The sequence below is a fragment of the Triticum urartu genome, chromosome 7A, assembly GCF_056163025.1.
Source record: "Triticum urartu cultivar PI428250 chromosome 7A, HENAU_Tu73, whole genome shotgun sequence".
Lineage (NCBI taxonomy): Eukaryota > Viridiplantae > Streptophyta > Magnoliopsida > Poales > Poaceae > Triticum > Triticum urartu.
The window spans coordinates 719624810-719649748 of NC_141879.1; the positions used below are offsets into that span (position 1 = coordinate 719624810).

General features: G+C 45.5%; 2 protein-coding genes and 1 long non-coding RNA gene across 9 annotated transcripts; 2 read left to right on the forward strand and 1 right to left on the reverse strand.

The window, feature by feature from the left end:
• Positions 1-1452: 1452 nt before the first annotated feature.
• On the forward strand, positions 1453-7953 carry LOC125523641 (uncharacterized). Its single transcript, XR_015611729.1, has 3 exons — positions 1453-1836; positions 1928-2052; positions 5048-7953. It is a non-coding gene; the product is annotated as an uncharacterized LOC125523641 (long non-coding RNA).
• A 6921-nt stretch (positions 7954-14874) lies between these two features.
• On the forward strand, positions 14875-17269 carry LOC125519463 (putative F-box/LRR-repeat protein At5g54820). The gene is made up of 5 exons (XM_087535757.1): positions 14875-14953; positions 15065-15175; positions 15520-16392; positions 16487-16648; positions 16729-17269. The coding sequence occupies exons 1-5, from the start codon at positions 14882-14884 to the stop codon at positions 17062-17064; spliced, it is 1554 nt and encodes a 517-aa protein (XP_087391883.1). The 5' UTR covers positions 14875-14881; the 3' UTR covers positions 17065-17269.
• Positions 17270-18540: 1271 nt separating this feature from the next.
• LOC125518757 (receptor-like cytoplasmic kinase 176) lies at positions 18541-23956 on the reverse strand. Of its 7 annotated transcripts, none has more exons than XR_007288083.2 (8): positions 23690-23956; positions 23401-23536; positions 23134-23276; positions 22919-23042; positions 21804-22233; positions 20457-20488; positions 20142-20282; positions 19104-19775 (listed from the first exon to the last, which is right to left on the reverse strand). XR_007288083.2 is itself a non-coding variant. In XM_048683614.2 (6 exons), the coding sequence occupies exons 1-5, from the start codon at positions 23954-23956 to the stop codon at positions 21827-21829; spliced, it is 1077 nt and encodes a 358-aa protein (XP_048539571.1). In that variant the 3' UTR covers positions 18949-20488; positions 21804-21826. The 7 variants fall into 7 exon arrangements, 2 of the variants coding, with proteins under 2 accessions (XP_048539571.1, XP_048539570.1); XR_007288084.2 differs by having other exon boundaries at positions 20142-20300; XR_015611132.1 differs by lacking the exon at positions 19104-19775 and adding an exon at positions 18541-18857 and having other exon boundaries at positions 20142-20488.
• Positions 23957-24939: the final 983 nt, after the last annotated feature.

Sequence of the window (24939 nt, forward strand, 5' to 3'; positions counted from 1 at the left end):
AAGCGTAGGAATTTGAAGTAGTATAGGAATTTGATAGAATGACACTTGCCACCCTAAGGAATTGACTTGCCTCATTCCTACGCGCAAAATAAGCTTTGAGTGGATGTGTAGTTTCCTTCAAAAGCATAGGAAATGAATAGTATTTTTATGAAATTCCTGTATCCATTTTCTACAAACCGAATGCATATATAGGAAATTTTCCTCTGGAATTCTTGTTCCCGTGTTTTTCCTATAAAAATCCTCCAAACCGAATGAGGCCTCAACAGTGAAATTGAAAAGAGTAATACTTTCTCTGCATCTGACGTACACAGCACTCACATACAAATACAATCGTTGCTTCTGAAGAAATAATAAATAATTGCCATGACCGTTGCAGCCAGTGTGCACCGAGCCACACACAAACACATATGTATACCAGTGCTTTGAAAAACAAACTTCACACAAGCGTAGCAATCATCAAGGCGTTCTTAACAAATTGTATGCTACTTCGGCGATGATCATTCACACATGCATAGGTTTTTTTTTCTCTCGGTCCGAAATTCGACCGCTTACCGGAATTTTTGATGGCCTCCGAATTTTTTGGTTACCAACCATTCTTTTTGAATTTAAACAACAGACTAACGTCAAACAGTATTTTTTCCAAACAGTACAACAACTAAACTCTTGGCTAAGCGGTAAGGCGCGTGAGTTACTGTTCTCGGGTCGGCTTAGCAGTAGGGTGCACAAGCTACTATTCTCGCATCGCAAGTTCGAACCCCACTTAGCGGAATAATCAACTTTGTGTGTTATTCAAGCATTTAAAAAAATATTGTTCGCAGTGCGGACTCTCAACCTTCAAACAAATGAGACCAACCTAAGAGCTAACCCTCGTTGGCATTTTTTTATAGAAGAAACTCCGCGAGCACCGGGTCGACGCCCCGTCCTCCGGACTCTCAACCTTCAAGAGGTAACTATGTGACCTAACCACTACAACAAGAGGCACTTCCTGTACACAAAGGGTTAAACTCAATACATTTTCACCCGCAAAAAAAACTCAATACATTTTGACATTAAAAAATTGAATTCAAAATCCATTTGAAAAAATCGGGCGAAGAAAATCCAAATTCCTGAGATTTATGAATGCGAAGAAGCTTGTTGTCCAAGCTACTAGAGGAGCTCTCCGAGGGAGATAACGAGGACAGTAGTGTGGGACAGACAGAAATAAGTGGAGGCATGAGACAAGTCTTGTTACAACGCTCGCGCATTTGTGCTAATTTAGATATAGAAGATTTGGATCAGTTTTCTCAAATAGAAAATTATATAGAAGGGTTGTTATCACACTAGGCCACCAATCACGAGTGCTAACAAAATTGTCTCGAGGGATGTCGTCATTATGTGAAGAGATGTTGTCATGTTTTTAGTTCTTATTTTAGGGAAGAGATGTCGCCATGTTGGCAACACCATGATCACCATGTGTTGTTACCAGCAAAGCGTACTACTAGTCTACTAGCGTCGCTTTATCATCGCTCCAGGTCGAGGATCGACCAAAGCAAATTAATCAACGAGTACGCATGGAGGTGGAGACGGGGATCTGTGACCTCGCTCCCAGCGGACTGCCTGGCCCGCGTCGCCTCCCTGACCTCCCCCGGCGACGCGTGCAGGCTGGCGGCCACCGCTGCCGTGCTCCGGGAAGCCGCCGACTCTGATGAGGTCTGGGGCAGCTTCGTCCCGGCAGACTGCGCCGACATCCTAGCACGGTGGAGCACGAGTGATGAGCGCCGCCGGGAGGGAGAAACGAACAAGGGGTTCTTCTCCCGACTCTGCGACTCCCCAGTTCTCCTCGATGGTGGCAAGCTGGTATATATGCTACTGCATTACTAGTATACCATGTACATGTGTGTATCAGGAGATCACGTCTGACATTGGCATCTATCGACGGGGCAAGAAGAGCTTCTCGCTGGACAGGCATAGCGGCGCCAAAAAGTACATGATACCGGCGAAAGCTCTGTGCTACGGGTGGAGTGGCTACCCCTACTGAGGCCTCGTCTGGTCACGCTGCCACCCTCACTCCAGGTTTTGTGTTCGTCCAATCTCGCACAATCTATTTAATTTCTGGTCAAATTTCAATCATTTCTATGTTCCTTCTGCTCATTAGGGCATCTCCAGCCGTTCGGCCCCCCAGGGCGTCTAAATAGAGCGGCCTAGGGGCGTGCCGGCGCTAGTTCGGCCTCTGGGGGCGACCTAGCTCCCAGTCACGCCCCCAAGCGCCGGCCCCAGGATGCGAAAAATTTAAACTTGGTCGTTCCCGCTCTCAAAAGACGTCACAAATCCGGCGATCGGACGTAGTCTGGCGTTACAAAAAACAGAGCGCCGCACGCCGCAAGTTCGCGTGCGCAATGATTCACTCGGCGGGGTCGACTCCAGGCGTTGGCGGAGTCGGCGTGCGCGGGCTCGGCGGTGTCGGAGCTGCTTCGGTGCTGGGCTGTGTCGACGCGGCTTCGGCACTGCTGGGCGGCGATGTAGAGGCGTCGTTCGGGCTTGGCGTCCGTGTGGTCGTGGGCGCGGGAGCTTGTGTCGTCGGCGTCGTCGGCGTTGCCGTCTGCATCTGGTTCAGGATGAGGCCGCGCTCCGCCATGTACCACGCCCTGAGCTGCTCGTCGTTGCTCTGGATCATGTCCGCCCCGCCCATCAGAAAAGCCATGTCGGTGTTCCTCTTCTTCACGGCGACGTTCGTCCGGAGCAGGTCGAGCTTGATGGCGCTGTTCTTCATCAGCGACGACCACCGCGCCTCGGTCTTCTCTTCACGTAGGACGGCCCGGGCCTGGGCGTCGGCGAGGCAATGCTCGATGGACTCCTGCACTCGCGCGGTTGCCGCATCGGCGTTTCTCCCTTCTTTGCCAATTTGTGGCCGTCCGGCCGCCCCTCTGACGCCCGGAGTCGTCGCGTCCGGCTTGTATGTCTCCTTGGCCTTGTCGTGGGTACGTCGGACTTCCGCCCACTTCTCGCACTTGTCAATGCGCTTGTAAACGTGGAGGTGCTTGAAGTCGGCATCGAGGTTGTCGCGCCGATACATGGTGAACATGCGCATCAACTGCGCGGAGGAACAAACAGTTGGCGGGCGTAGACGACGAAGAGATGCGGGCGAACGGCGTGCGTACCTGATCCTCGATGCTGGCGCCGCTCTCCGGGCGAGCCGCGACCTCCTCGACGATTTCATGCCATTTGTTGCACGCCAACTGGATACGCCCCCAATGGTTCGCCAACGTCTTGGAGCCGCGCTGCATGTACATGCCTTCGAAGTAGGGGTCGACGAGCTTCCGCTCGTCGAACTCGGCCTTGATCCAGTCCTAGTACGTCTCCAAGCTCTGGTTCGTGCCGGTGGTCGGGTCGAGGCAGACGACTTTCCATGCTTCGGCGAGGCATTCCTCCTCCTTGGATGTCCACTTGATGCGCAGTTCGCCTGGCCTAGCCGCCCGCTTCTTCTTCTTCTGGCGCCCCTTCATCGGAACAGGAGCCGGCTCATCCTCCTCCTCCTCGTCGTCCTCCTTCTCCTCCTCCTCGGGTTCCTCCGCTTCGTGCGCATCCTCGCCGTAGACGTAGCCGAGCTCGGCCTCCATGTCGCCGCTGAGATCCACTACCTCGTCCTGGGTGGCGAACCCGGGAGACGCGGCGGCCGCGGTCGATCCTGTCGCGATGATATCGTCCATGTCGGCTCCTGTGTCGTCGGTGTCGCCGTGGTGCGAGAAGGGCAGCGGTCCACGGCGGAGATGGGGCGTCGGTGTGGACGCGTAGGCGGCGGGCGGTGAGTGGTTGTATGGAGGGTACTGCACGCCGACGAAGGCGGGCGAGGGTGTGCGCGTCACGGGGTGGCCATGGGGGAAGGTCACGTTTGGGTTGAACCCACCGTGCGCGTCGCCGTCGGCGTAGCCTTGCGACGACGATCCCCATGGAGATCCGACGCCTTGCTGTCCCCAGGGCGCGTACTGGGCGTGGCTGACGACGGGTGGATTCATCATCCCCGCGTGGTCCACCGATGAGGAAGACGCCACCGCACGCGCCGCGTTGTCGCGGGCCTTCTTGGCAATGGCCCTGTTCCGCCGGTCGGCGGTGATTGCGTCGCGTCGCTGAACTTCCACCCTCCACTCGGCGCTCGACATGCCCGGTGGCTTCGATGGCGGCGCCCTCGACTTCCTCTGCTTCGGCTGGGCCACGGTGCCAGTCGTGGTTGCCGCCGCGCGCGGCATGGTGTACTTCTTCGGCGGCATGGCGGCGACTGGAAGGCGAGCTGGAGGGGGTTTGGCGGGAGAAAGGGAGGGAATGGCGGGAGGAAGGCGAGCGAGCGGGAGAGATGCGAGGGAAAAGCGTCAAGAAACGATGGGAAAGGGCCCTCGGGTCGCTGCCAGGGCGGGCCTACGCGCCTTTTTCACTTGTGTCGGCTCCCCAAGCGCCCCCCAGGGCGCCGGGTTCGGCCTGGGTCCGCCGGCACCAGTTTTGGCCCGAGCCGGCGAAAAACGGGCTTCTGGGGACGCGACTGGGCCGTTTTTTTGGCGCCGGCGTGGCAAAATCGCCTGGGAAGGGTCTGTTGGGGGCGCGGCTGGAGATGCCCTTAGCTCACTTTGTGTAGTCACTGGATTGTTCCTTTCCTCCACACAACAAAATGCACGCTTCCATGCTGCCATTTTAATATAAGTAATGGGAAAATTAGGTGAGTGAAATCCACAATTAAATTCACTCAGCAGCTATGTTAGCAAAGTAACATTATGATATAGCCTCTCGGATGCTGAAGAGTACACTTTTAATTTTTTAGATTTCTAATGCCTTGCATGAATCCTTCAACTGGTAAATGAGTATAGGGAAGTACTCAAGCCCATAGTATAAGCTGCGTTTAGTGTTGCGACGGCTTATATGAGAATCCCTATTGCCCAACCCATTTTTTTTTCTTATTTGAGTGTTTGTGTGACCCAGTTTTGCTTACTTGTGTGGGTAATTTTGCACCACAAGTTATAAAATAAGCGCAACACACACGGTTCAACCACCGCAAACTGAGGCTAACTCTTTCGACATGTAGATTCAGCGAGGTGGCCGTTCTTTCATACATATGCTGGCTGGACGTCAACGGCATCTTAAACACGAAGAATCTCTCGGGCATTGGTAGAGGCTACATGGCCTATCTCATATACAGGGTGCATCAGCTGCACACAGACACAGCTCAGAACCAAGAGCAAGAAGCTGAAGTGCTGTCCTCTTCTGCCAGCAGCAATCATGAGTGCAACCATCTCGTCCCTCAGAAGCACTCGCGATCTCTTTTATGGGACTGGGGCTGGGAACTCGATGGATCATCATCGTTGGCATCAGTAGACACGGAAGAGAAGAATCGAAGTCTGAAGCAGCGGCTAAAATCTGATGGTGTGAGCGTGAGAAGCGATGGACGATGGATAGAGCAAGAGATCAACATAGAATTGGACAAACCGTGTCTGGACGGGGAGGAGAGGAATGTTTCCATTGAGTTTAGAGGGTTCACAGGGTCGCATAGTTGTCAGATTATCATAGAAGGGATCGAGATACGGCCGAGAGCAATGGAAAGTTAAAAGCATGGCCAAATTTCGTAGATAGATGAATTCAACAATATGGTTAAGTTTATTTGTGGCAATATTGCAATTTTCAAGTATGTCGCTGTGTAAATTTTGTGCCTTGCATTCCATTGGTATTTAAATTTTGTGCCATGCATTCCATTGGTAACATATGAGGCACGTATATCTTAGCCTTTTTATTCACCCATAGACCAATGGTGAAACTTGAAACCTAGCATATTGAAGGTGTGCCTAGCTTTGGTTGTAAGTGTTGTGGAATAAGTGGAATTCCGTAACTCATGCAACCAAAGCTGGCATACCTTCTATATATAACATAGTTCATGTTACATCACGGTGCATGGACAATATTTTTTGGTTTGCCTCATGTATTTTCTCGATCTCAGTTAGCAACCTATTTTATGAAGTCAATGATCGCTGTTAAGTTGTTACTGGAAGATAGATATTTGTTTCCTCTAACCACTAATTTGTACTTAAGCTCTTTGTCCTCATTGGTCAAAACTTGATCAGAGTTGTTATTTTGAAAGAATAACTAATTTTAGTCGTAGTACACAAAAAAACATGTGATGGATTTGGTTCATGATAGAGCTTTGGGCATATGAAGAGCATCGACATAAGTAACAAGATATGCTCTGTTTTTGAACACTACCTTATTCTTTGGAGACGATGTGAGAGTCATCATAACGAATTCCCTTTCTTGAAGAAGCTGGGAGGGCTGGGTTTTGAACTTCTTGGTAAAGTTAAGTGTTGTCTTCAATGAAGTTGCCTCATTTTTTAGGAGTGTTTTGTGCTGTCCGACCAAATTTTCACAACAGTGACATTGCTCGATTTTTGCTGGCACCGCACAAAAAAAAGAACGGGTGGTTGAGCCTCTAGTCGGTACAATGTAAAGGTTTATAGATCAGATCGAAGAAACTTAAAGTGGTGCTTTAGTCTGCTTTAACTTCCTTAGATCCTCTCTTAAGCCCTTTGCACATGCGATTGCCTCAGTTGCCTCATAAAGCTGGGTAGAGAGTGCTGAGATAAATATTATTGCCATTTCTCTCATGACATATCCTCTACAATGCTAAGGTATAAACATTCTGAACTAGCTTCATTCATTTTAGATAAATTCATGTTTATATATTAATTCAAAAGTATCTTTAGCAGCATTGAGCTGAGATTCTCGTAGTCAAGAATTAAGGACAGTATAACCGCACCTAAAGCGAGCCTTCACAGCGATTTGGATTTTCGGCCGTCCGTTTCACGATCTAATCTTTCCTGGCCGTTAGATTTCGTGTGCAAAATCATCTATCCCGTAATTTGGGTAATCTGACCCGGCTGTCCTGTGGGCTGCTGTTCCAGAGGCCGAAACGAAGGCCAAGAATATATCTTATACTCGACTCGATAATAAGAGCTAACATGAAGATGCGAGATTGACACTTCTACTAGACGACGGCAATGACACAATTATATTTCCAGAAGAATCTACTTTTATGTTCTCTTTGCTTATGATTACACCTCTAATATTGCTCCCAAAGAATAATATTATATAGCCAGCTCAGCTTAGTTGGTCATGGGTCAGTAATGGAGGTGCTTCTGTGTGTGCTTGAGTCTACGATTCTGCCCCTACCAAATACTCTTGCCATTTCAAAATATAAGGTCTATTAGTTTTTGAAAATTCAAACTTCCCTATGTCTGATTGAGTTTATAGAAAGAACTATCAACATACTTCCTCCGTTCGAAAATACTTGTCATCGAAATGAATAAAAAGGGATGTATTTAGAACTAAAATACGTCTAGATACACCTCCATCTATCCATTTTGATGACAAATATATCCGGACGGAGGGATTATAAGATAAGAGATCATTATCATTAGATTCATCACGGAATATATTTTTGTATTTCATTTATTTCGTGTTGTATGTGTTCCTGTAAACCTGGTCAAACATTGAAATGTTTGAATTTTGGATTAATTAATACACCTTGTATTTTGAGAAGGAGGGATTACAACTAAATAGTGTGGCGTTTTCCGGATATTATGTCCAAATGGTATATCAATCAAGATGAATGGTCTCAATGGTAATTGTTGTTGTTATAATTCGAAAATGCATGTGTGTATCATGGTAATTGATGTAGTTATAATTCAAAAATGCATGTGTTTATCACGAGATCTCGTCTAACTCTGACACTGGCATCAATCGGCCGGCAAGAAGAGCTTCTCGTTGGACAGGCGTAGCGGGGCCAAGAAGTACATGACACCAGCGAAAGCTCTGTGGTACGAGTGGAGTGGCTACCACTATGGAGGACTCATCTGGTCAACCTGCCACCCTCATTCAAGGTTTTGCTTTCCTGGCAATAACTTAGGATTCTTATGTTGTGATCCGAATTCAAATATCATTAGTGTAGGATCAGCCATTAATCCCGGTTCGTAAGGGCCTTTAGTCCCGGTTCACCAACCGGACCGGACCTAATAAGTCAGGACTAAAGGCCCACCACGTGGCACGAGCGTGCGCTGGGGACTGGGGATTCTTTAGTCCTGATTGGTGGCACCAATAGAGACTAAAAGGTTTAGGGGGTTATGGCTTATTTTTTCTTTTAATTTTTTGCTTTTCATTTCAAACATATTATACGCTACTACATACTGTACACGTTATGCATATATAAATAGAATTTCTCGTATAACCAATCATATAGAATAGAATTGCTCATACAAGCAGGCACACACACACATAAAATTTGGTACATACAATTTCTTCTACAATTTGCAGATCATTACGGGGCAGTTTGGTTCAAAGCCTGGACACTATGCCTGGAGAGGACCCCTGCCTGAATCCAGCCTGGATTGTTGGAAAAATTCGCCTGGCCAGGCTAGCCTCGCACGGATGCGTTTGGCCTGCATCCTGGAAGTGCTGCTACTTTGCAGTATGATTAGTACATAAAAGAAGCCCATCCCATCACTTGTACGTAAAAGAAATAGTATAATATTACCAGGCACGGCAGCAGGCACACCCAGGCGTCCCTCGTCCAGTGCCTGGTCCAGGCTAAATAGGATGCCTGGTTTATACTCCAGGCTGATCAAGTTGTCCCATCAACAGCCCAGGCTAGCACTCAATATTCCAGGACAACAACCAAACACCACCCAGGCACACTCCAGGCAGGCTCCAGGCCAGACATGATTGAACGTGGACACCATCCAAACTGACCCTACATGCAGGCATTAGGTAAAATGGTATTCTCCTGACCTGGTCAAGCAAAAATCCCGTCATTTTCTCTCGAAGTGCTCGTATGCGGTCCATTGGTAGGAGTTGATCCTGCATCTATTGCATCTTTATTAAAGGAGATCAATATGATATATTAGTTGTGTGTATATATATTACATCATGATAAAAATAATTGTGAATTGTGTTTACGTACCAAAAGATATCTTGCATTTTTGCTCCTTTCTGTCATAAAGCGAATGCTCTCGCAAACGTAATATGCACATAAATTATTCCCCAATGCCTGCCTCATGCACTTTACGAGAATAAAATTCAATCAGACAATAATTAATGAAGCATAATAATGGTATTAAAACAAGAATTAAAGAGATGCGTGGACGTAGCTAGTACTACTTAATTACCCTGGGTCGCCACCATTTCAGCTCTGGTTTCCATGGGTCGAGAACCTCTTTGATGAACTTTTGCCAAACCATGCCCGACAAAAAAAATGAGTTATTAATTAGTTTATATCAGAAAATGAACTAAAGAGGCCGACATAGTGCGATAATGATTGAAATTGCATGTCGAGCATCAACTTCACGTTGTGGTATTCTTTAGTTTCTTTAAGTAGTGAGTCCAGTACTTGAATTTTTCCCTCGTCAACTTCAATGATTAGCAGGATCCAGTGGAAACTGCATGCGCACATGTTCGTATAAGCGAGCATGTGCATAACTCATCCACTAAACTTATTAACATTTAGTAAGCAAAATAGAATTTGTAGTACAAGACAATAACACTCACCCGAAGTTGCAAGGAAGTAATATTTCTGGTCGGGTATTTAGTTGCTCCAAAAACTCTAGCAAGCTACTCCCTGCTGTCTTTTGCGCTGATTTTCCACACACCTTCATTAACATATTTGGGTCAATGAACCCAATGTCATAGACTCTATCTCTTTATATTTCATAAATCTTCATTCTGCATAATACCACAGAAAAGAATATAGTGGGGATAATTACAGGCAATGAACGAACACAGCTAAAGACTTAAATTATAGAAAGAAATTACATACAGACAATAGCAACTAACGAGAGATTTGTCGAGTGTGTATTGATTGAATAACTGAAACATTTCTTGAAACTCAACCTATAAATCTTTTTCGTGAAAGTAATGCTCTGCCTTGACTTTCACCATGAGGCTCTCTCACCCGTTCTTTATTTCTCTCAGGTACCAGTCATGCAATCTGCGCATTTTCATTGATAAAAACGAGACCTCCTCATGCCTGACTAGAGGTTGGACAGGGACATATTTCCATGCTACTTCCTCCTCTTGAATCATGGGAATAACCATCTGGCGATAGCAGACGGCTACAACCGGCGACCAAGGAAGATGCAACCTGCAAACCAAAATGCTACAACCGGCAAACATAAAAAGCTATGGCGCACGGAACTGATATGCTGCAATCGGCGAGCTGCGATGGTCACTGCACCGAGCTGCTGCGGTCACCATGGCGTTTGGGACCATGGCCGTGGCGAGCTGCGGTAGTCACCACCGAGCTGGAACCGTGGTTGCGTTTTGCTGCATCCGCAAACCCGGTTTCTTTTTTTGGAACCGTGGCTGCTCCGAGAGCGAGGATGGAGAGCGGCGGTAAGCCGGCGACCATCGATGCCGGTGTCTTGCTCGCCCTTGTGGTGGCTCGGTCGTTAGGCGGTTTCTTCTGCGCATTGGTGTTCAACGACGCGAGGTGGAAGATACGCGAGGGGGCGAAGAAAATGGTTGCCGGATCACACATCTGCGGAACGTTGCACCGGACTGCGGGGCAGGCAACCAAAACCTCAGTCAGTCAACGCGCACCTAGCACTGGTGAAATTAAATTGAACTACAAACATAATTTGAATAGAAACTGCCTAAAATAGAAGATATGGATAATTTATTATATGAAGGATATTTAACATTTTCGGCATGACTGCAAAGCCAAAAGTCTCTAAAAATGTCACTAAAATTCATTAAATATTATAACGCTCACATTTACCGTTTGCTAGCCCTGCCCCCCTTCTGTCCATCTTCCCCTTTTCCCTTTACTCACAAGTCGGCAATGGCGTTGTGCCGCTGTGCTACGCGCCATGCGGCTTAGAGCATCTCCAGCCGTTCGCCCCCCCCCCCCCCCCCCGACGCATAAAAATCGCCCCCTGGGGGCGAGCCGGCGATCCAATCAACGCTGGGGGCGGTTTCGTGCCCAGTCGTCGCCCCCAGCTCGCCCTCAGGCGCCGATATTGGCCCACTTTTCAGCCCAATTTCGACGAATAAAGGGCCCATATGGGCGACAATAGGCCCATATTCAGCGTGGTTCGCCGTTGTTCGGCATTCAATTATGTACATAATTTTTTTTCACATATTTCATCACAGAAATATCAAATACTTCAACAAAATAGTACAACAACAAATAGCTCAATACAAATTATATAGTTCAATAAATAAAAACTCATATTTCATCACACGTCGCGCCCGGCATCACCCTTGAGCCTCCATAGATACTCTATCAGATCTTGCACCTGTGGGTCTCGGATCTCCTGACGCATACTGAGATAGGCAGTCCAGATTGCCGGTAGCTGGTGATCAACTTCGGCTAGAGGACCCTGCCTGTAGTATGGTTCAGTGTCAAACACTGGGTCTTCTTGCTCGCTCTCGATGATCATGTTGTGCAAGATGACACAGCAAGTCATAATCTTCCATATTTGATCTTTCGACCAGGTCTGAGCGGGGTGCCGGACAACAGCAAATCGAGATTGGAGCACACCAAATGCCCGCTCGACATCCTTCCTGCAAGCCTCCTGAACCTTCGCAAACCAGGCGTTCTTGCCTCCTGGCATAGGGTTTGAGATCGTCTTCACAAATGTCGACCATCTCGGATAGATGCCATCAGCTAGATAGTACCCCTTGTTGTAGTGCCGCCCATTGATCTCGAAGTTCATCGGAGGAGAATGACCTTCAACAAGCTTGGCAAAGACAGGAGAGCACTGCAGCACGTTGATGTCATTGTGAGTTCCTGGCATACCAAAGAAGGAGTGCCAAATCCAGAGGTCCTGTGTGGCCACCGCCTCAAGTACCACACTGCAAACCGCCTTTGGCGCCTTTGTACATCCCCTGCCAAGCAAATGGGCAATTCTTCCATTTCCAACGCATGCAGTCGATGCTTCCAAGCATCTCAGGAAATTCTCTTGCTGCATTTTGTGCTAGGATCCGAGCAGTGCCTTCCGCATTGGGTGTTCTCAAGTGTTGCGGTCCAAACACGGCCACCACTGCCCGACAGAACTTGTAGAAACACTCTATGCTGGTGGACTCAGCCTTGCACCCATAGTCGTCGAGTGAATCACCGGGAGCTCCGTATGCAAGCATCCTCATCGCTGTCGTGCACTTCTGGATGGAGGTGAATCCAAGGGCGCCGGTGCAATCCATATTGCACTTGAAGTAGTTGTCGAACTCCCGGATGGAATTCACAATCCTGAGGAAGAGCTTTCGGCTCATCCGATAATGGCGCCGAAATGTTTTCTCGCCGTGAAGTGGAGTACCGGCGAAGTAGTCGGAGTAGAGCATGCAGTAGCCTTCGAGACGATGCCGGTTCTTTGCTTTCACCCGCGACGGCGCCGAGCCACCTAGCCGCGGCTTTTCATTGCTCGCCAGCAGCTGGGCGAGGGCGACGAGCACCATGAGATGCTCTTCTTCCTGGACGTCGGCCTCGGCTTCCTCCTCCAGCAGCGCGGCGAGCGCTTCCTCGTCATCCAGGTCCATCACCGAGGCAGGCAAATCGCCGAACACCTTGCGCCCGGTGGGCGTGTACCCGCCGCTAAACTGACCCTCCGCGGCTGGAAAGGGCGACCGGAAACGCCCAGCTACTGTTGGAGGATCTGCCGTGGCGAAGCTCTGCTATTTTTCCGGCGTGGAATGGCTATCTAGTGGTGAAAGGCGGCGGGCGGCGGCGGGATATAGCTACTAGCGGCCGAGGGCGCGGGGGATGGGAGGCGAGTCGGGGAAGAAAACCTTGACTTTTCCCCTGACGGCGTGGGCCAGCCACGCTTTTCCCTTGCGCCGGAGCCCTCAACTGCCCTAGTGCACCGGGTTCGGTCTGTGACCGCCGGGCGGAAAAAAGGTCGAACCGGCGTTTTTCGGCGTCCTGAGAACGCGACTAAGGCGTTTTCTTGACGCCGGCGTTGAAAAAGTGACCTGAGAGACTTGTTGAGGGCGCGGCTGGAGATGCTCTTAGTTGCCTGAACCTGGATACAAAATGGATTCCATGAGGCTTGCTCGCCGTCGACTGCTAACCAAGTACCGAACCGTTGTGGCATGTGGGTGCCGACCACCATCGCTTGGCTTGCCTCTCCATCCTGGCTGTCGCCTCGGCCATCGTAGCCTACTTCGCTAGCCGCTATGGTTCGTGAGTCGCGTGCACCTTTTTTTTTTTGAGACAAGTGAGTCGCGTGCACCTGTCAGTGGGTGTCTCCAGCGCGAACGAGCGACCTAGCCCCCGTACCCCGACAGCCTATGATTCTTTTTGGGCCGGCCCATTTCGGACTTCTTCCCCACCGGTTTTGGGAAGGTTCTAGATGGCCCGTAACCCAACGGTTGTTTCATTTTTCCCGACCTTTCTTTTCTTTTTCTTTTACGCTATTTTTTTCTATTTTCATTGTTCTTTATTTTCTTATTTTTCCTATCTTTCTTATTTCTTATTCTCTATTATTATTCGTTTTTTGATCATCTTTTAAATTTGTGAACACGTTTTCTCAAAGGGTGAACACTTTTTTCAAATCATAAACATTTTTTGAACTCTTGAATTTTTTTGAAATCATGAAAAAAATTCAAATTCGTTAATGTTTTCCACAAATTTGCGAATATTTTTAAAAATAATATACATTTTTTCAATTGACGAACATATTTTTAGAAATCACAAATTTGCAAACATTTTTAGAAATTGTGAACATGTGTTTTAAGCCTCTGAACATTTTTTGGATCTGCAAAAAAAAATTGAATCGACGAAATTTTTTCAGAAATGGGGGAACAAATTTTGTAATTCACTTTTTTTTGACAAACATCTTTCCAATGCATGAACAGTTTTTGAATACATGAATTTTATTTGAATCATCGAACATTTTCCCTATCAATGAAGATTTTTGTAATTCATGAACATTTTTTGAATTTTCTGAACATTTTTGAAAAATCATGAAAACATTTTAAATTTACGAACAATTATGCAATTTCATCACATTTTTTGAAGACATGAATATTTTGAAAATTATGAACATTTTTTGAATATGCAAGCAGTTTTTGAATCTGCGAATATTTTATGGTTTCTTGAATATTTCCAAAATGCAAAATTTTTGACATGAATATTTTGAAAATTATGAACATTTTTTGAATATGCAAGCAGTTTTTGAATCTGCGAATATTTTATGGTTTCTTGAATATTTCCAAAATGCAAAATTTTTGAAAAATTTGGAATGTTTTGATATCCCAATTTATTTAATTAACATAGACAAAAATAAAACCATACTAGAAAAAAGAAAAGGGAAAAAGAAAAGAGAAAAAAATAAGAAACTGACAGCCGCACACATGGGCTGACCCAAAAACGCGCGGTTGGGGAGCTAGGAGTGCGCGCTATGTCTCCTCCCAGTGCTCAGCACGCGGTATAGGAGATCCCCTGTCAGCATGTGCACATGGTGTGTGTTTTGTTTGATTCGTTTGTCAGCCGGCTAGACGCTAGCCGTTGCAGCCTGCAGCCCAATAAGGCGGCTGCTCATGGCCCAACATCAAGGACATCATCAGGCTTTTTCACTTTCCCTTTTTTGAGTGATTTTTTCACCTTTCCTTTTTCAAGCGATTTTCCCATCGGCCGGTCGGCGATACCTATGCATGCGTATACCTGTATATGTGCAGAAACATCACATGAATCAAGGTAGGGTGGCCACCCTACCTTGCCCTACAGAGAGCTACGCCAGTGGTGTAAACTTGAAATTGGCTGAAATCAAATAAAAAGGGCAAATCATCAATGTGCCAGCAATGTGCCCACAAAGGTTTGTGCCCAAATGTAACCCCCCACCCCCACCCAATGGAAAATGGACTAAACTACCCCGGCCTTTCGTCAATGCGGAGGGTATCGATGGCCAGAACAGGAGAAGAGGAAGTAGTACCTCCTCCTCCCCCTCTAGATCTGCGGGTAAGCGGCGATATCATCCTCCACCATATCCCTCCTCCGTAGGTGTTTCCTCTAGATCGATCGATTTGGAATCCCTTTCTCCATTGACCTCTGATTTGTCCTTCCTTGCAGCAACCCATGGAAGAGGCAGCGACGGGCAAGCTGCGTAGATCTGACCATTACCACCGCGTCACTGATATGCCCAACTTGCCGCCGCCATTGCGGATGGAGGACCTTCCTACCGTAACCTCCATTCCATTTGTTTTGTATTTCATTTTTCCTTATACTGAAAGCAACCAAAATTAAGTATTTACTAAAATATTCCCATACATATATGCTTCATATTTTTTTGTGAGTGAGGCCCAATGTTTATGTTGTCTTGCATAATTTGTTTCCTCCTGAGTAGGGCATCAACTTGTTTTAAAATATTATTAAATGCTCGGTGAAACTACAAAAAAAATATTTTTTGCATCTGCTCAAATTTCTCTTTCAAATATATGCACTTTCACCTCATTGTGTCTACCAATGGCAATTAGTTCTAGTCAAAATTCAACTCACCTGAACATTTTCATCATTTCTTGTTGTAGGAGATTCAACCTGTTATAATGTCACTGCTACCACTTAAAGAGGCTGTGAGGGCCAGCATTGTTTCAAAAGGTTGGAGAATGCTCTGGAGATTCCATAGTAACCTATGTTTTGACAGCCGCAATGATATGGATTCTGACACTGATGATGAGTTTACTCATCGGGATAGTACCAAAATAAAACAAGCAAAGTTCATTGAGACTGTAAATTGTGTTATTCAACATCATAGTGGGCTAGGAATCAATAAGTTCAGCATTAGGTGTGGCCTGCACAAAGAGGACTCTGAACATCTTAACAGATGGGTTAGCTTTGCTGCTTCATCAAAGGCAAAGATAATAGATTTTAATCTGAAGATAATTGATTGCCCGTTCGACATAGTTCATCACTTTCCTCTTGAGGTCTTAGATGCTCAAGGTAGCTCATTTGTGCAGTCATTGTTTCTTGTTGAAGTTGCTATAAACCCACACTCGGGCATACGTGGCTTCATAGTACTCAGAAGACTTGTTCTAAAATATGTTGAGATATTTGGAGACTTCCCAGGCTTTTTAGCAAATTTGCTAGCACTCGAGGACCTAGAGATGATCAAGTGCTCCGGTGTAACAACTTTGAGCATACCACGCCAACTTGATAAGCTCAAGCATTTGCTAGTTGATATAATGGATGTTGAGATGGTTGAGTTTCATGCTGGTGATCTAACTCATTTTGAGTACCAAGGGCCAGTGATCCCTATAGTGCATCATGGTTGCTCAAAATTAGAGAAGGCAACAATAATGTTTGAAGGTAGTAAAGGACTGAGCCATGTGTTCAATGATGTTCCAATCATTTTGGGAGTGAATACACTAAGTGTGCAAGCTCATGTACTTGCATATGAACAGGTTACCTGGTGTCTATTTATCTATTCTGGTTTGCTTACCTCATTGTTCTTGAAACTGTGTTCTAATATTATCGTATTTCCCTATCATGTTTCAGTTGGAGAAGGTGGCACCAAGACCACATGGCATGTTTATGCATTTGCGGCACATGACTTGCGGATTAACTATCATCTCTAGCATACCAAAGGCTGACAATGGAGTTCTTCAGCTTGCTTGTTGTCTAAATCTCACACCACAACTGGAGACGTTGCACTTGGATGTGAGTGGCATTTTGTTGGTATAGTTAAGACCCGTACTTGGATTGTTTCTGACTGAGTGGTTGCTAACATCCAAATGCAGATGACGTATTCACACTGTAATGTTTCGGTGCCTGATGATTTCGTGGAGGAGGAAGGTCCCCACATGCATCGCCATGATCATCTCAGGAGTGTCGACATCAGCGGGTTCCGGTGTTACACGGCTCAGACGGCACTTGCGTATTGTCTCCTGGAAAATGCTTGTGTTCTTGAGCACATGAGATTACAACCCTGGATCGCGACCTGGATATGCCCTAATCCTGGCCTGGAGAATATTGGCGTCGAAGGAAGATTTCTGCCGGGGGTTCGTGAATGGGCACGACTCACCTCTGAGCACTTCGGTAAGGCGATCACCATCTTAGATGCCTCTTCAGAGTGAGTAAGCATGTATCATTTCCTCATCTATGAACCATCAAACCATATTGTCATTCATCTTTAAGGTTAATGTTGGGTGGTGTCGCTTCTGTGTGCGTGCTTGTTTTCTACATTTCTTCGAGCTATAGCCGGTGTGTTGTGTTATTGGCTTGGATGGTTGGATGTTCTTATGTTGAACTGGCTACTTCCAGTAGATATCCATAAATCATGACCAGCATAGTCTTTCTTTTACAAAATAGCAAAACTATCTCTAGGTTTGTATCTTCAGTGAAAATGGAACGTATCTTCTAGTATGCGCTAGGCTGTCTTGGGCCATACAGAACATGTACACAAATTTTGTTGCATGTCATTTTACATGGCTGGCACCCCGCACCCGTATGAACATGCATGCTCTAAAACCGTGCTCGTTTGCTACCCCAACCACATATGAGCATGGTTTTCTATAGCATGTTGTAGGGGCAAAGAAAGGCTCCCGGAGGGGGTTTTCACTGTAGCGGTTCAACATGGGCATAAATTTTTGGTTTGTTTGGGCGGAATGCCACCCAAGCACACAAATTGTCACCGAAAGTTGGAGATGGCACACCGCATCGACCTCGCCATAAAGATGGTCAGCAGGAGAAGGATTGAGGACTTGAGGATGCACATGCACGAGGAGAGGAACATAGAAGGTGTTTGATTGACAACCCGTAATGAAAACTTAAACACATGATCCGATAAAGATGGGCAAAACTCATTTTTTTTGTTTGGTTTCTGCAAGTACCGGTATCAACAAAACGAAGGATGAACAACCACCCTTCTTCATAAAAGAAAATTCAGAAGGAAAAAAAAGGATGTCAAAGAACGAATCCAAAACATGGATATTAAACTGAATAATGGGACAAAGGAAGACGAGGAATTTTCTTGCAAGCGCCACCGCCTGATCGTTGCCCAACCGTGGAACACAATGTGACCCGTCGAATCTGGGAAAGGTGACGTTGTCAACCAAGTCAGATTGTGCCTAGATGTGGATTGACCCAAGCACCACCACATGAGAATACAGCCACGGGTCTTGACCAAGATATGCTGTTATGCTATCTTGTTGAATATGGGCGTCAGAGGAAGATTTTTACCGGAGGTCCATGAATCGGCATGGCTCACCTCGGAGCGCTTCGGTAAGGCGATCACTGTCTTAGATGCCCCTTCAGAGTGAGTACGTGTATATCATTTTCCTCATATGTGTATCGTCAAATTATCATTTCATCACCTATGCCTTTTTAAGCTTGGAACGAGAGGTTATTTTGTGTGTAGTAGCATAAAAGCTCGAACAGAATCATGACTTTCTTTTTATTCATTTACCTTTGCTGACTCTTGTGAAAGAAGTAAAACTATCTGTCTCTCGGTTGGACATGAAATGTCTCTACAAAGCACACTTGATTGGCTTGCCTGAACATGTACGCAAAATTAAATTTACTTGGAGCGGTTTTTGGTACGTTTTACATGGCATGCGTGTACGTGTGTAATCATCCTAGGAAGCGAAGGTGAGTGTCACAACCTTCTTCTTCCTCCTCCAAAGTGGAGAGGAAGTGGAAGTGCAAAAAGGAAAAGAAGAATAGAAGGTCTAATAGGCAGAAAAGGAAGTGGAAGCTTGCTTGGCAGGGAGCTCACGGCGGTGTCAAGGTGCCATTGTCCAGCCACCAGTTCTTTTTCTACCTCTTTGGCCTTCTATTCTTCCCCAATCTCCTTCTCCCAGGCCGACGGTGGACGGCGGGCGTTGGAGAAGTTGCCGCTTGCCGCATGCAGCTGTTGGTTACCTGGTCACTACAAATGCTTTTACAACATGAGGTTCTAATCACGGTAGAGGAGACTAAAATCAATACAAGAAACTAAATTGGAAACGGAAAAGGTGAAAATTTAAGCAACTTAACAGTAGCTAAGCCCAATTTCCCCATCTGAAGTGTATAAACTGAACCATGCCGAAAAATCCCAGAGATTCTAATCCTGAAAATCATACAAGCCTCGGAGGAAAAATTTCCGATGATTCTTTCCGAACATACAAAGTTCTTTTAAAAACTTAAAAAGTCCCTTAGAATAAACAATTTATATTTACATACATGTTGATTGAATATTTCTTGGTTAGAGGTACAAGTCCTTTTAATATAAAAGCACAACCAACTAGACTCCATAACTCAACAACAGCGACTCAGAAACACATCAGTACAAGAAGAATAAACTTAGATGGCCATGAACAAACTAACGTTTTACTTTTATGTTGATGCATGTTATCAATAAGAAAAATAATAACCACCCTGATTTTTTAGATGTTCTGTCACGCTCTACCACCATTTTCCCTATGCTTCGACCTTCCATCAACAAGATTCCACTCGGAAACACATCGGTACAAGGACATCATCAAATTCATCATGGTGGCAATCTGCTCTTGGTTTCTAGCACACGAAGCTGGAGCACGTCAGCTGGGGCTAACTTCAGACTCTTACTTGCTCTTGCCATGCTTCGCTCGGAGGTCAGCAGCGGCGGCCTTGATGGTGCAGAACCTGGCAAGCAATGCATCCTTCTCGTTCCCGGCAATTCCATGGCGTCCCAAATGTATCTTTCTTGTTGAAACCAGTACAAGATACACAAGCCGGATGACGTAAAATCGAATACCACAAAAAAGTAAGTAGTTCCCCTGTTACAGGGTTTAAGAATGGTGTTCAGGCACACAGAGCTTCAACACACCTGACGGCGAGACACAGCAGAGCAGATCATGAGATGCATGATTTGGTATGAGACTATTTGACAACAACAACAGCAAGTGCATAACACAATGTGCTCCCAGGACTAAATATTTTGGTTGACTCTGCCATATTGGGGTAGGGTCAACCAGCATGCGAATTAAACTATAACCATTTTCACTCTTTGGAGTATGATGGCATCACACGGTGGCGAGCGCCCATCAGCCACCTGTACTACATACTAACTACGATGACTGCAGTAGCTGATAGCTGGCCTAACATGACTACCTTATACAAGCAGAAGCGCAGCAGTAACTAACTATTTTTAGTGTATAGGCCTCAAGTATGACATAAAAAGTGGACCACATACCAAATCCATCAAAAGAAGCAAGAACAATCTCTCCAGGCAATGAGCTGAAACCCTCTCGCCAGCCTTTTGAGTTAGCTGATGACCTTGTAAAGTAGTCACTGCACTCTTCACAAGTCCAAATAACAGTACACTTTTCTAAGCCTGCCATCAACAACAAAACTAATGTTTCGATCAAGATTATGTACATAAAAATTGTGTAAATTAGCTCAAGGAAAACAAAATTCAATATTCTCATTAAGAAAACTCAGAAAATGAGACATCTGAATTTGTTGGACCAATAAGCACAAGCTGCATAGAACATGTGGTGCTAGGTACCTCGAGATCGCTGATGAACAGTGTGACAGTACCTGCAAGGCACACTGTTTAGACTCCATGTTCATTCACATGAATCTTTATGCTCAAATGATATATGATGTACTCCCTCCGTTCCCAAATATAAGTCTTTCTAGAGATTCCAACAAGTGACTACATACGGAGCAAAATGAGTGAATCTACACTCTAAAATATGTCTACATACATCCGTATGTTGTAATCTATTTGAAATGTCTAAAAAGACTTATATTTAGGAACGGAGGGAGTATTTACCAGCTCGCGATTATATCAACATAATGTACATAGCAGTAAAACAAGCTTAAAAAGAAAGGTCATCGTTAGAAATAAATACATTCCATGGTGAAAATCCAGTCAAAATGCAAATATCCACAATCACGGGCCATTTTGATACGAATGCTTGGGATTCTACCTATATGACATAAGGATCGAACCAAGGCATCAAGCCATAGCTACAATTTAACAGAGCAAGAACACAAGTTACATAGCAGTATAGCACCAGGGATGGCAAACAACAGAACTAGTAAAAGGCATGTAAGTGCCATCATGGTTACAGGAAGGATTAAAGAGATTGTCCCTAATGATCATAAGATTTTCTAACTCAACTGAAAGTATGAAATACCCTTAAAGAATAACGATATACTAATCTATCTTTGAATTATGAAGTGCCAAAAGCCATAGACGACAATCCTAGTTCCTTAAACTCCACCACGTTAACCTTTTTTCAAGATGAGTTGAGTATCTTCTAAAAAGAATTAACATGATTGTTGGACTATGCCAAATCCATAGTGTGCAGCAAATGCGAACGTCCATGTCTGTGGAAAAAAAAATCTTGCTGCTGATTTACTTCTGAATTATGTCAAGATTTGTTATGCAACTCCAATATTATCCTTTGATTTTCCTGTGGGATGTAAATAACTATCAATTTTGAAACGGAAAAATTATTATGAGAGAAATGTTTCTAGCTGGTAGAATTTCAGCATTTCTTGGAGGAAACATGTACAAGATAACCAAACAGTTAGAAATATAGTACAGTTCAGTTCGGTAGTGGTTCAGTTCATAACTGATTACCATTTAACATCAGGTCTGATTACCATGCATCATTGATCAATCCATCCATGGAAGTAAAGACATTTTCTCATGCTATTTTTGAGCTCATTTCTACCGGGAAACCAGCGACACAGTGGAGTTGCCTCAAAACAGAAACTCAACCAGTCATCACCGTGCCCAAAGAAGCAAAAAAGAAAAGAAAAATGAAAGCCCTGAATTTGCAAAAGCAAGAAGCACTAATAAATCATCTCTCGTTACAATGAATCCTTTATCAGTGCTCACCCGTGCAGCCGCCTTACCGCGGGCTACGGTTGCTGCTGCTGCTGCCGGCCACCACTACACATCCTGAAGAAGCCGCATGTGCCGCCGCCATTTGCCTTCCCCTGACCACTCGTCACAGTCTCCTTGTCGTCCTCGAGCTGCTCCAGCGCCACCACCACCTGCTCCATGCCCGGCCGGACTCTCGGGTGGATGGAGATGCACCGGAGCGCGAGTGCAGCAGCCTTCTGCGCGCCGCCAAGGGAGTACTGCCCGTCCAGCCGCGCGTCCAGGATGTGGGAGATGCGTCGCTTGCTCTTCAGGTACGGCCGCGCCCACTCCACCAGGTTGCGCTCGCTGGACGGACGGCTCCTGCTCAGGGCTCGCCGGCCGGATAGGATCTCCAGGAGCACCACACCAAAACTGTACACATCGCACTTCGTCGTCAGATGGCCTGTTAAAACAAAGATTCAGAAAGACCCAACTAGATACTCCTCCTTCCAAGGGTGCAGATTCCATAGGCGTCAAAATCATATTTGTTTTTTCAGATGCTGCAAAGGAACAGACAAATGATCCAGCTTGGATATAACCCAACATGGATTAGCATACGCATTAGCAATATTATATGGGGATTACACTACACAGCTCATCCCTACCTAGGAGGCTAGGAACAAACAACTAAACTAAAAGAACATGTACTGGCCGCCGTTGACCGGTTGGTACAAAGTACATGGATGCTTATCTAGCTGCAAGATTATGCAGGATTCTTTTATGGATCGATCCCCTGCTACTCCCTTACAATTAAAGTGGTGGTGATACTTAATCAATCTGGTTTAGTGCATGCGGTGAAGGGGTCCAGTTAGGCCTGTAACCATGACAAATTGGAGCAGTTGTGCTGCAACTAACTAATATGACCTCCTCAAGACCTCAGCGCCCAACCCAAGGATTTTAATAGTGTTCTTTGCTGCTTCTCACAGTGCTTCATGACGACATCAAAATTATCATACTGAAAGTTCAGGGCATTTCTAGTATCTCCCCAATGCTAAATATACTCAATAAATTGAAGGTATAAATTTACGCTAATCCGGTCATGACTTTGAAGAACAAATTAAGCTATCTGTTCATTTGATGTAAAGTACCTGTATCCAGATATTCAGGGGCTGCATATCCATCTGTGCCCATGACCCTTGTAGAGACATGGCTCTCATCATCGTTTGGCCCATCCCTCGCCAACCCAAAATCAGACAACTTTGCGCTGTAGCTCTGCAATCCACCAGTCAACACAACTAGCATCAACAAGGTACTGAACAAATTGTTTTCTCAATCAAATTAGAAGGCAAAAACAGAAACATACCGAATCAAGGAGAACATTTGACGTCTTGAAATCGCGGTAGATGACGTTGGCCTTGTCGCTGTGGAGGAACGCAAGCCCCTTAGCTGCTCCAAGAGCAACATTCATCCTCACATTCCATGACAGTGAGTGGAAATTTAAGCTCCCTACGTCACCATTCAATCAAAGTTGTTATTATCCCACTAACCACTATTTCACCCAGTAGTAACTAAGCTGGGCCATGTTGACCGATCAACGGAAGGCTAGAAGAGAGTTAGAAATTGCATTTACTCCCGAAAAGATGGTTCTCCAAGCTTCCCTGTGGCATGAACTCGTAGACAAGTAGGTGCTGCACGTCTTCGAGGCAGTAGCCTAGGAGCTTCACCAGATTGGGATGCGACAATCTGCCAAGGTAATTCACTTCAGCCTGCATGGGATTCAGAAACAGATCCAGAAATTAAGAACATATCATTCGGTAATAATGTATCCAGAAATTTCATTGACATGTTGATTGTGGATGTACATACATGCAGAATTGAAGAGATGAAATGAATTGGGATGATTGGTGGTGAGTACTGACCAGCCATTCCCTGTGGCCCTGGATGCCTTTCTGGCTGAGCCTCTTAACGGCAACGGGCATGCCAGTGTCGCTGCTGGCCGGGGCGAAGGTGCTCTCCTCGACCCACCCTTTGTACACCACTCCAAAGCCGCCCTCACCGAGGATGCTGTCCCGCCGGAAATTCCTAGTGGCTGTCCTGAGCTCCTTGAAGGTGAAGCTCCTGATGTTGGCCGAGTGGAGGATCTCGCCCTCGCTCCTAGAGGTTGGCTTCGCGAAGCAGTTACTCATGGCTGGTGATATGCCAGATCAAACCAAACTCCACAAACCAGCAGATGGATTAGAATGAATGAATACAACTATCTGAGCACCTTAAGACTGATAGTTGACTACTGACTAGACATGCACAAACGAGATCCCAGCTGAGCTTAATTATTTACTCCTCAACAACTACCACCACTACTCTTATATTCAGGAATTAATGAGCACAGAAAGGAGAGGATTAATTAATTTAATCATGTTAAAGCAGCAGGCACCGGCCAGTACATTTGTAATGGATAAACATATGACGCTACAGCAGTACTATATTGTGTTCACACTTTTCATAGGCTCTTCACCTCTGTACCATACAGTAGTCCCATAAGTGAAGAGCCTCATCCATCTATCTCCTTTGTTAAACAACTAAGCAACCAATGACCTATCTGCAGTTCTGTTCTGCACTACACAAAAAGCAATCTGTGCATACATCCATATTATCTAGTTGACCTTTGTTAATTCTGGCACGTGTCTTTTCTTGGAAGCTTCTGCATCGTGGCTGGCTCCATTGCAACAAGTTATAGCTCTTTGGCGCATACATAGTACAATGTCCAAGTGGCACCAACATTGTGTTCAACATAGGCCGCAATGAAACGGAGTGATGGCCCAAGAACAGAAGAACCTATGCAAGAAAGGAGTCAACTGGCAGAGTTAAGCTCCCACACACCACAAAATAATGTTGTTGAATTTCAGCAATGCACACAACATCTTTCATGAACAATCACCAAAACAATATGGAAAGCCTAGGCTGCAAGGGAACATATTGGTTTATATAGCACTAGTATTAGAATAATCTTGGTTTCATCTAAATTTGTCTGCGTTTTCAGCAACTTTTGGCAACAAAAATAATTAAAAAAATCAAACTGATTTATTGACAAAAGAAGTATCGCTTAACCAGTCAAACAAGATTTATTTCATGCAACAATATCTGCAGCTGTTGATGTGCATATTTAAAAGAA